This window comes from Lepidochelys kempii, chromosome 1 (assembly GCF_965140285.1).
Source record: "Lepidochelys kempii isolate rLepKem1 chromosome 1, rLepKem1.hap1, whole genome shotgun sequence".
Taxonomy (NCBI): domain Eukaryota; kingdom Metazoa; phylum Chordata; order Testudines; family Cheloniidae; genus Lepidochelys; species Lepidochelys kempii.
This window is the reverse complement of record NC_136380.1, coordinates 162,897,095-162,909,233: the sequence shown is the minus strand read 5'-3', so window position 1 is coordinate 162,909,233 and position 12,139 is coordinate 162,897,095. Positions and strand designations below refer to the sequence as shown.

At 41.8% G+C, this 12,139-nt stretch overlaps 1 protein-coding gene across 1 annotated transcript in view; it reads right to left on the bottom strand.

Annotated features, from left to right (window-relative positions):
• HLCS (holocarboxylase synthetase) overlaps positions 1-12,139 on the bottom strand; it is a 212,719-nt gene that overhangs the window by 5,904 nt on the left and 194,676 nt on the right. Inside the window, exons 9-10 of the mRNA XM_073361038.2 lie at positions 4,105-4,219; positions 344-557 (exon numbers count right to left, since the gene is read on the bottom strand). Of these exons, the coding sequence (XP_073217139.2) occupies positions 344-557; positions 4,105-4,219 (329 nt within the window). The remainder of the gene's footprint in view (positions 1-343; positions 558-4,104; positions 4,220-12,139) is intronic.

The window sequence follows — 12,139 nt, the reverse complement described above, 5'->3', positions numbered from 1 at the left end:
CAACATAATTTTTGATAAATTAGTACAGCACAACTTCAACATAAGCAAAACAAATAGCTATAAAACCCTAAATATTCTCATTGTTTCATGAGATGATACATGCAAGATTCCTAGCAACGTTTTGTAACAAATGCCAATACATTAAAATTTTGATCTATGCTATTCTAACACCAATATAAATACTGAAAATATGCTCTTAAGTAAAACCCAATTAAGTCACTACTGCTTTAAAAGGCTATCTAGTGGAACATTCACAGTGCAAGGCAAGACATCTATGAGTTATTCCTAATTCTCTAAAGGGAGAGTTTAGGAAAAGATGAATAGAAGAGACAGCTATACTTACGCATGTATCCAGTGTTTATAATATAAGGGAAGAACTCCATCAGGTCCTTTCTCCTGAAATGTTTCAATCAGTCTTTCCAGCACAGTTACACTCCTAGCAATCAGGTAGTCTGCTGTTAAGGACTTTAGTTTTGTCATATTTTTCTTATTGTACTCCATGATGAGATCATTGATGCATATGGTGGGATTGCTATTATTCACATTAAATCCCCAGCCTGAGGAAGAAAAATCAAGAGTGCGGAGTAGGAAATGTTAACTATTTCTTATCATATTAACAAACGCATTTGCACTTTCTTCAACCTTTTGGTGCAAAGCTTTCTAAAGATTTTCATAAAGGATTTTCCCATCATTGTACAGTTTTTCATCAATATCTTGCATTCCCAAATCTATGTATGCAGCTAATTACACTCAGAGCCCAGTTAACATTTATGTCCACATCCTCCCTTAAACTCCTTTCTGCCAACAAATGCCAGTTCAAATAGCCCCAATACAGTCCCATCAAGAAAATGCCATCCTACCAGACTGCTAACTTGTGACTAAAGTGAAGATTTAGGAATAAGGAAAGTGCTAGCTGGGCTGTCTAGATTGCCAGTAAAAAACTGAAAATCCCTGAAATTGTGGTATTGACAGCCAGCTACCAAACTATCTGAAAGCAGACAATTAACCGCACTAGAAATCTAGCAGCCTAGAATGTGACTAACAGTCTCTTCTATTTACTACACTTAACTGATTTCACATTCTGAAAAATAAGTCTTTTTTCCTCAGCTCATAAGTCAGCAATTGGCTTTCTGGGAAAAGCCCGGAAGAGTCAGACTTTCAGGGTTAGATTCCAGATAGTTTAATCTGTCTTGCCATAATATCCTTTTGAAGCCTCAAATTTCTCACTGAGATCTCTCCAGCTAGGATAATGTTGGCAAAAAGCCATTCTTATTATATGGCTCTTGGGGACCTTTCTTGCAGCCTCCTCAAACAGGCTTTGAGAGATGTAAAAAAATCTTGTATTAACTATTTATTTCCTCCTTCCCACCATATAATGTGGATTTTCCTTTCCCTGTGCAGTTAGGCCAGACTTGTCACTCAGGCTCAAGAGTAAACTGGCTTCTTCTGTAGGAAGCTGTAGGTTACATTATTTTATAAACTTGATGAGATCATGAAAACAAGGAATTAATTCACCCAGAATTACCTGGAGAGAGAAGCTTCTCTTCAGGAACTAAATTACTTTTTTTTTTTTTTTTTAAACAATAATTAGAATATGCACACCCAAGAAAGATCTACAGTAACATCCAGCCAAAACATATCAATACCACTGGAACTAGGGAGAAGTGGATTACCTAACAAGAAAATGAGAAAAATTAACACACTATGCTAAAAAGTAACAACTCAAACACAGGTATTTTCACTCAAACATATACATGAATAAAGACCCTAGCCACTAATGTACTATCAATTTCAAGATTTTTTTTTCCAAAAACCGTGACAGCAAGAGAGAAACCACCACCTATCTTACAGAGCCTGACAAACGTGAACGGAGGATCAGACTGAAGCCTCAGAAATCTCTTCATAGGATATATGAAATGAGTGACCTGTCATGGTTAGAAAACCTGGTAATGCCAGTCAGTTAAAGAGTTCGTCTTTGGCCTTGTATGCTTCTGAGATGGACACTTAAATTCATCTAGCTACCCTGGCAGAGAGGATCTTTGTCCTGATATAAACAACGAGGAGTCCGATGGCACCTTGAAGACTAACAGATTTATTTGGGCATAAGCTTTCATGGGTAAAAAACCCACTTCTTCAGATGCATGGAGTGAAAATTACAGATATAGGCATAAATATATATTGGCACATGAAGAGAAGGGAGTTACCTTACAAACACGGCTACCCCTCTGATAACCTAATCCTTCTAACCCTAGTATCAAACTATCAGTTGTTTTATTAGCTGAAAAATGCAGGCTTTGGTGGATCCAAGACTTCTTGTGAATTTGACACGAATTTGTGGAATAGTTTCAACCAAAAGGTTTTTGGACAAGATTCTCAATGGGACTTAGAATCCCTTTCAGAAAACAGGAGAAATAGCCCTCCCTTTCTCTCCACTCATAACTAGGGTTAGAAGGACCTTCCATTCTCTTGCATAGACTGCGTAGACCATTGGTCCTTCATCAGTTGAGACTGAGCCGATCACAACACGTCTTCCAATCTTCTCTCGCTCTGGCCATCCTTCGCCATGCTTGTCCATATCTCCTTGTTAGGAAGTCATCCCACCTCTTTGGAGGCCGATCGCATGGCCATTTCTGTTCTCATGGATACCACTCAGATATAGCTGCGGTCCATCAGCTGTCGCTGAGTTGGGCCACATGTCCTGCCCACCGCATTTTTCTGAGCCTGCTTTCGACAACGTCTCGCACTCCAGACTGCTGCCTAATTATTTCACTGGGGATGTGACTGCGGAGTGAAATGCCCAAAAAAGTTCGTTCCATCACCCACTGTGTGACAGATAGTTGATGTTCTTCAATCTTTGTCCGCGACCATGTTTCACTGCAATATAACATCGCTGGAAGCACGGTCGAGTTAAAAGGATTCGCAAGAGTTGTTCTGCTGATCTTTCCTTGGAGGATGTCCTTGATGTCACTGAATGTGCACCATCCAGATTTTTTTCTGCGTGACAGTTCGCCTTTCTGATCATGGCGCATGTTGACTTCCTGGCCCAAATAAATGTATTTATCAACCTCTTGGATCTGCTCTCCTCCAAGAGTTATTTGGGTTCTTGGCAGAATATCTGACCTCATGTATTTTGTTTTTGACCAGTTCATTTTTAATCCAACTTGACTACTTTTCGCGTTCAGTTCTTTAAGCATTCTCTCAAGCTGGGCTGTATTTTCAGCTCTCAGAACTATATCAACTGTGAACCTGAGATGGTTTAGCCGCTCGCCGTTGAGATTAATCCCGCCATTTTCTTAAATTCATTAAAAAAGAAAATTGCCTTTCAAAGGTATGAGTTCAACAGAAGATGCAATGGCTGCAACTACGTTGAAGAGAAAAGGAATGACTGTTTCAAAGGGGTAGCCGTGTTAGTCTGTATCAGCAAAAACGACACCACCACAAGGACTCCTCATGGTTTTTGATTTAAACTGTGTAACTTGTTTAGATCTTTAAGCCAGCTGGGTAAGAACCAGGTCTTCATTCGCTCTGTAAAATACTGTGCACATATGTTGTGCTATGCACCAATACTAAACAATAATAATAATCTCCCTGGCTTAACCTTCTGGATTTGTCAAGGAACTTCCATGTAGTTTTTAGACTTTAAAGAACTGCTTTGAGGAGGCAGGACATTCTGGAATTCCCTACAGAGCAGAGTTTGGTCCTGAGCACATGACAGATCTATTCTACTCCTTACTTCATGGAGAAGGGAAAAGAGACCGCGTGCTTATAGACAGGAAAAAACATTAAAAAAATATAGTAAACTTTTCTCTATGGTACCCTACCTTTGTGACTCAATGTGAAAGAAAATTTTCATACCTGTTATTTTTAATTCTTTAAAATCTTCTATATCAGTCCTGATGCTTGTGTTTAGCGTCTCCTGGCCAGCCGTATGGAATATTACAGATCACTGAAGACATTTATTTTTTGTGTTTTGTGAATATCATGGTTTACCCACTTCTCATTTGCTCTTGTTCTTGTAGTTTGAACTTGTATAGGACATTAAGAATAGTTAAATAGCTTTAGAAAAAATGGCCTGACAAGCCTGAAAATAATTTAGACACTTACCAATAAGTATGTGAAATGTATCTCCCATAAGTGTAGAATTTACCAGAACCCCGCCAAGCTTCATAAGGTCACTGTAGTAAATATCATTTGGCCACTTCACTCGCAGGTCAATATCCTAAAGAAATAAATGTATACGTATATAACCATATTATGCTGTTCTTTTATAAAGACTCTGCCATCACTCAGTATTTCTGCAAATGCCATCTCTCTCTGATAGCTTGGAACATGATAATTTAGTTCTTTCTTAATTAAAGTAGATCAAAATGCTTTACATAGCAATGAGTCAGACACAGAACTATATTTGAATTTGAGTTTTTATGACTAAGCACACATCTGAGGTACTCTGGTAAGTATAACAACATTAAGATGGAAACTCATGACTGCCAAAAATCCAAATATCAAAGAGAAAGTTGGTATTTTCACCTCGAAAGACTCTTTTCCATTCTTGAGGCTTATTCCTCAACCCCAAAGAAAGTAAATATCTGAAGGGGAATCTGCATCCTCAGGACTCAGCCCAAGTTTCGTGGTGGTTTATTATGAAGGTTGGCAGCAATCACAGAGGGTTGAGAGTAGTTATTTAGTAATAAGCTATACAGTAGATACTAATGGCTCACAGGAACTATATATAATCAAAAATAGGGACTGCAAAGTGACTTGGCAGAGGTCTTCCCTGAAAATCTCAAAATCACAGACAATAGGTAATTAACCACTGGAACAATTTACCTAGAGTTACAGGGATTATCTATAACTGGCAATTTTAAAATCAAGATTGGATTTTTTTAAGCGAAGAAACTAAAGTTCGAAAAGAATTATTTGAGGGAAATTCCTTGGCTTATGTTATATAGGTGAGACTACATGATCACAATGGTCCTTTCTAGCCTTTCGATCTATTAGTCTACGAACAAATTTGTTGCATTTCTTTATTCACCATAAAAATCTGTTTCAGGATAGAAATGACCTATTAAATAAAGACAATCAACTTTGCTAAACACATCTAGAACTGCCCACAATGAACAGAACAAATATATCCCAAGGTTCTTGCAGAAGTCAGACAGGGAGGCAATGACATCTTGAAGATCAGGGAGGAAATTTACTAGTCAGGAGAAAATTCCAGTTCACAACTAACTATGTAAATAGTCCTAAAAATATTCATATTTTATGCAGCTATGTTCAATTTATACCATGGTATTGGAAACACAAACTGCATCATATGACACCAGTCCATCGCAAATAGAGAAGTTTTTGTTAAAGCCACAGAACGGAATTAAACTTTGCACCAGCTACTTAAATGTAAAAAGAAAGCAAATGTGCTTCCTGGCGCTTAAAAAACTGCATATGACTGGATCCCAAGAGGCAAATTATGGGAGGTGCTCCATGAGTACAAGAATCTGGTTACACCCTCTCCTTCTGTAGATTATAGAATCCTTTTACAGGGCGTGTGAAAACTGCACCTGCGTCTATGTCTACTTTTCTGAGAGATTTAAAGGCCAGGGAGGGTTCCATGACACAGATGTCTCTGCCTATCTGTACAGGAAATGCTAACTTATTCTGGTATCATAAGGAATTGTAACAGACCATCACTAGTTCATATTCATTACCACAAGCACTTGACTATCCACATTTCAATGCAGATTTTGAGAAGATTCTTGGGACATACAGTTTTCAAAGCATGCCACAGCTAAGCCATTCAGCATGTCAGGATTAACAGATCTTCTTAAGGCATCCTGTGCAGGCCATTTCTCTCTGAGTAAATGAACTGTAAGACTCAGGAGTTCAAAAAAATACACACTGCTAGCTTGCCTACATGGGGAAGTTAGTGTGGAATAAGTTAGGGTGTGAATTTAAAGTGCAAGAGCTATTTCACACTAACTCCACTTTAAGCTTAACCACACGAAAAGGCACTCTTAGTTTAGAATAAGAGTGCCACATGGTGAGCTAGGGCAACACAGCAACTGTGCTTTAAATTCACACCCCAGCTTGTTCTGCACTAACTTCCCATGTAGATAAGCCAATAGATTACAGACATTTGTACTGCTAAGGAACTAACTGCTGGATATGGAGAACAGCAGATATTTCTACAATAGTACTAATTTTCAAGATGAACTATAGTGGTGACATGAGATTTTTGTTGTAATATAATGAGGCAAGATGAGCTGATGCATAACTACCATTGTTTCCAAAGGATTTACTGTCAAAATATAAAATACAATGCATTATTTTGCACTGATTTAGTTGGTTACATGTAATGGTGACACGTGTCATTTTTATTTATAAGTTACATAGTGGCTCCTAAATATTGTTCTGAGACAGGAACAGTAGAAAATATACAGTACATAAGGTTCGTTTGTATTCAGAGCACTGTCATCTGCAAATGAAACACTGAATTGAACTGTCAGATTTTCCCATTGAGAATCCAGAACTGTGGACAGTAGCTTGAACTGCTGTCCATTTAGAACTGTGAACACTAAAGACAAAGCCCTAAAAATGACTGATTGATAAACTGAGACACATACATTTGATACTTTTGTATGAAAATTCTGGAATGGAATTTGAGCATAACAAACCACATTAAAAGTATGTTAAAGTAATAATAAAGGTCTGACTTATGCAAAAAGGTATGGAAATGTAGAGCTAAGATTGAAACCTTATCCATAACTTAGCCCATTGTTCCTAGCTACTGAAGCTCATATGGCATATATGTTCATCCACCATGTGGAGAGCCTTGCATTACCCTAGGTCCAAAGGGTCAATTTAAGCATAGAGTTTCAGATTTAACTTTGAATTTCTTTGCTTTCATAGATTTGAGTCAGACTCTTAACATTGTTTTAATCCACTGTCTGTGTTTAATTTCCTTTTTTTAAAAAAATCTCAAAGGAAGTACAGAAAATCCTTTCTTCCACTGAGTTCAGGACGATGACAAACTGTCAAAGCATATTTAGTGATTCCTCTTAATTTAGTGATCACTGACATGATGGAATTTAATAGCTCCAACTATGTATTTAATTCATTCTTGGGTGGGGCGGTTTCTTTCAAGATAAATTCAACTTCTTTATGGTCAGAACAAGCTATTATAAAAATATAAATGTATACTTGGTAGACTCAGCTATGTGTGTTATTGACACAATTATTCCTTCTGTGTTAATATTATCATGTATTATCTCAATCAAGTTAGTACTCCTGAATGGACTAATTTTTTTAAAAAAAGAATTAATTGGAAAGTAGCCACTCTATATGCCACAATATGAAGAGGAGTGCAGAAACAAAAAGATTCTTAAACTATTATGTCTATTTTTGCTTTTGGACTCATACGTTAAACAAGTAACCCCTCTCCCCCTTTTATTTTCAATAGTTAAAAATATTGACCTCCCCAACCAAAGATTTTGTATTGCAAATTTCAGTCTGGAGCAATTTTTACAGTCAAGTTATGAAGTGCTGAAGATAGGAAGTTTTAATAGAAGGGCTGACAGACCCTAAACTACAGCAAAGCTACGGGTACCACTATAATAAAGTTCATGTGTAAATGTGTATAAGACATTCATTTTGAGTAATATAGGAAACATGTGCTTTAGTTAACTACTTCTGTAAAATACCAAAGTTTTATAGTTAGCAAATATTAGAATATGGTAATATTAAAAAAAGAGATATGAGGTGAAGAAGAAGATTGGTTCTTCATTTGAACACTGATGACAGGACATTTGATTCCCTCCTGAGAGCAATACTCTTAACTTTTTCTTTAAAAATCAGTTTTCAACCTTCAAAAGGAGCTGGAAAAAATCCTTTAAAAGGGGCCAAGTGGCCACTGAAATGCACCAACAAAAAAGCATTTATCAGTTTTTCTTCTCACTTTTCCTCAATATTTTCATAACCAAAACAAATAAATCCAACAGTTAGACAAAGCAAAAGGTAAATCCAGCTTCAGGGTATGTCTACACTACAAAATTAGGTCGAATTTATAGAAGCCAGTTTTGTAGAAAGTGTTTTTATACAGTCGATTGTGTGTGTCCCCACACAAATGCCCTAAGTGCATGTTGTCGGTGGAGTGTGTCCACAGTACTGAGGCAACCGTCGACTTCCAGAGCACTGCACTGTGGATAGCTATCCCACAGTTCCCGCAGTCTCCGCTGCCCATTTGAAATCTGTGTAGAAATCCCAGTGCCTGATGGGGCTAAAACATTGTCACGAGTGGTTCTGGGTACATATCATCAGGCCCCCGTTCCCTCCCTCCCTCCATGAAAGCAAGGGCAGACAATCGTTTCGCGCCTTTTTTCCTGAGTTACCTGTGCAGACGCCATACCACGGCAAGCATGGAGCCCGCTCAGCTAACCGTCACCGTATGTCTCCTGGGTGCTGGCAGACGTGGTACTGCATTGCTACACAGCAGCAGTTTATTGCCTTTTGGCAGCAGACAGTGCAGTATGACTGGTAGCCGTCATCGACATAGTTCTGGGTGCTCTTTTAACCGGGTGCCTGGGCAAACATGGGAGTGACTCAGCCAGGTCATTTCCCTTGTTTCGTCTCGTGGCGATTCAGTCCCGCACTGTCTTTTAATCTGCAGCTAGCAGAAGATGATGGCCAGCAGTCATACTGCACCGTCTTCTGCCGAGCACCCAGGTGTTGATGATGGCTAGCAGTCGTACTGCACAGTCTGCTGCCAGCAAGATGTATAAAGATAGATGAAGTGGCTCAAAACAAGAAATAGACAAGATTTGTTTTGTATTCATTTTCTCCTCCCTCCCTCCCTCTGTGAAATCAATGGCCTGCTAAACCCAGTTTTGAGTTCTATCCCTGAGGTTTTGAGTTCTATCCTTGAGGGGGCCATTCAGTTTCTCGCAAAGCCACCCCTTTTGTTGATTTTAATTCCCTGTAAGCCAACCCTGTAAGCCATGTTGTCAGTCACCCCTCCCACCATCACGGCAACGGCAGACAATCGTTCCGCGCCTTTTTTCTGTGCGGACGCCATACCACGGCAAGCATGGAGCCCGCTCAGATCACTTTGGCAATTAGGAGCACGTTAAACACCACACGCATTATCCAGCAGTATATGCAGCACCAGAACCTGGCAGAGCGTTACTGGGCGAGGAGGCGACGTCAGCGTGGTGACGAGAGTGATGAGGACACGGACACAAACTTCTCTCAAAGCACGGGCCCTGGCAATGTGGGCATCACGGTGCTAATGGGGCAGGTTCATGCGGTGGAACGCCGATTCTGGGCTCGGGAAACAAGCACAGACTGGTGGGACCGCATAGTGTTCCAGGTCTGAGATGATTCCCAGTGGCTGCGAAACTTTCGCATGCGTAAGGGCACTTTCATGGAACTTTGTGACTTGCTTTCCCCTGCCCTGAGGCGCAAGAATACCAAGATGAGAGCAGCCCTCACAGTTGAGAAGCGAGTGGCGATAGTCCTGTGGAAGCTTGCAACGCCAGACAGCTACCGGTCAGTCGGGAATCAATTTGGAGTGGGCAAATCTACTGTGGGGGCTGCTGTGATGCAAGTAGCCAACGCAATCAAAGATCTGCTGATATCAAGGGTAGTGACCCTGGGAAATGTGCAGGTCATAGAGGATGGCTTTGCTGCAATGGGATTCCCTCACTGTGGTGAGGCCATAGACGGATCCCATATCCCTATCTTGGCACCGGAGCACCAAGCTGCCGAGTACATAAACTGCAAGGGGTACTTTTCAATAGTGCTGTAAGCACTGGTGGATCACAAGGGACGTTTCACCAACATCAACATGGGATGGCCGGGAAAGGTACATGATGCTCGCATCTTCAGGAACTCTGGTCTGTTTCAAAAGCTGCAGGAAGGGACTTTATTCCCAGACCAGAAAATAACCGTTGGGGACGTTGAAATGCCTGTAGTTATCCTTGGGGACCCAGCCTACCCCTTAATGCCATGGCTCATGAAGCCACACACAGGCAGCCTGGACAGTAGTCAGGAGCTGTTCAACTACAGGCTGAGCAAGTGCAGAATGGTGGTAGAATGTGCATTTGGATGTTTAAAGGTGCGCTGGCACAGTTTACTGACTCGTTAGACCTCAGCGAAACCAATATTCCCACTGTTATTACTGCTTGCTGTGCGCTCCACAATATCTGTGAGAGTAAGGGGGAGACGTTTATGGCGGGGTGGGAGGTTGAGGCAAATCACCTGGCTGCTGGTTACGCGCAGCCAGACACCAGGGTGGTTAGAAGAGCACAGGAGGGGGCGGTGCGCATCAGAGAAGCTTTGAAAACCAGTTTCATGACTGGACAGACTACGGTGTGAAAGTTCTGTTTGTTTCTCCTTGATGAAACCCCCCACCCCTTGGTTCACTCTACTTCCCTGTAAGCTAACCACCCTCCCCACCTCCCTTCGATCACCACTTGCAGAGGCAATAAAGTCATTGGTGCTTCACATTCATGCATTCTTTATTCATTCATCACACAAATAGGGGGATAACTACCAAGGTAGCCCAGGAGGGGTGGTGGAGGAAAGAAGCACCAGGAGGGGTGGTGGAGGAGGGAAGGAGGAGGGAAGGACAGCACTTTAAAAGTTTAAAACTTTAAAACTTATTGAATGCCAGCCTTCTGTTGCTTGGGCAATCCTCTGGGGTGGAGTGGCCGGAGGGGCCCCCCCCACCGCGTTCTTGGGCATCTGGGCAAGGAGGCTATGGAACTTGGGGAGGAGGGCGGTTGGTTACACAGGGGCTGTAGCGGCGGTCTATGCTCCTGCTGCTTTTCCTGCAGCTCAACCATACACTGGAGCATATTGGTTTGATCCTCCAGCAGCCTCAGCATCGAATCCTGCCTCCTCTCATCACGCTGCCACCACCTTTCAGCTTCAGCCCTCTCTTCAGCCAGCCACTTACTCTCTTCAGCCTGCCACCTCTTCTCCCGGTCATTTTGTGCTTTCCTGCACTCTGACATTGTCTGCCTCCACGGATTCATCTGTGCTCTGTAAGTGTGGGAGGACAGCATGAGCTCAGAGAACATTTCATCACGAGTGCGTTTTTTTCATCTTCTAATCTTCGCTAGCCTCTGGGACGGAGAGGATCCTGTGATCCTTGAAACACATGCAGCTGGTGGAGAAAAACAAAAGGGACAGTGGTATTTAAAAAGACACATTTTATAGAACAATGGGTGCACTCTTTCATGGTAAACCTTGCTGTTAACACTATATACACAGCACATGTGCTTTTGTGACAAGGTCCCATTTTGCCTCCCCCCAGCACGTGGCTAGCCCATCCCCCCTCCCCGCGGCTAACAGCGGGGAACATTTCTGTTCAGCCACAGGCAAACAGCCCAGCAGGAACAGACACCTCTGAGCGTCCCCTTAAGAAAAGCACCCTATTTCAACCAGGTGACCATGAATGATATCACTCTCCTGAGGATAACACAGAGAGATAAAGAACGGATGTTGTTTGAATGCCAGCAAACATACACTGCAATGCTTTGTTCTACAATGATTCCCAAGTACATGCTACTGGCCTGGAGTGGTAAAGCGTCCTACCATGGTGGACGGAATAAGGCTGCCCTCCCCAGAAACCTTTTGCAAAGGCTTTGGGAGTGTATCTAGGAGAGCCACGAATGCCAGGGTAAATTAATCATTAAACATGCTTGCTTTTAAACCATGTATAGTATTTTAAAAGGTACACTCACCAGAGTTCACTTCTCCGCCTGGCGGGTCCAAGAGGCAGCCTTGGGTGGGTTCGGGGGGTACTGGCTCCAGGTCCAGGGTGAGAAACAGTTCCTGGCTGTCGGGAAAAATGGTTTCTCTGCTTGCTTGCTGTGAGATATCTACAACCTCATCGTCATCATCTTCCTTGTCCCCAAAACCTGCTTCTGTGTTGCCTCCATCTCCACTGAAGGAGTCAAACAACACGGCTGGGGTAGTGGTAGCTGAACCCCCTAAAATGGCATGCAGCTCATTGCAGAAGCAGCATGTTTGGGGCTTGGACCCGGAGTGGCCATTTGCCTCTCTGGTTTTCTGGTAGGCTTGCCTTAGCTCCTTAAGTTTCACGCAGCACTGCTTCGGGTCCCTGTTATGGCCTCTGTCCTTC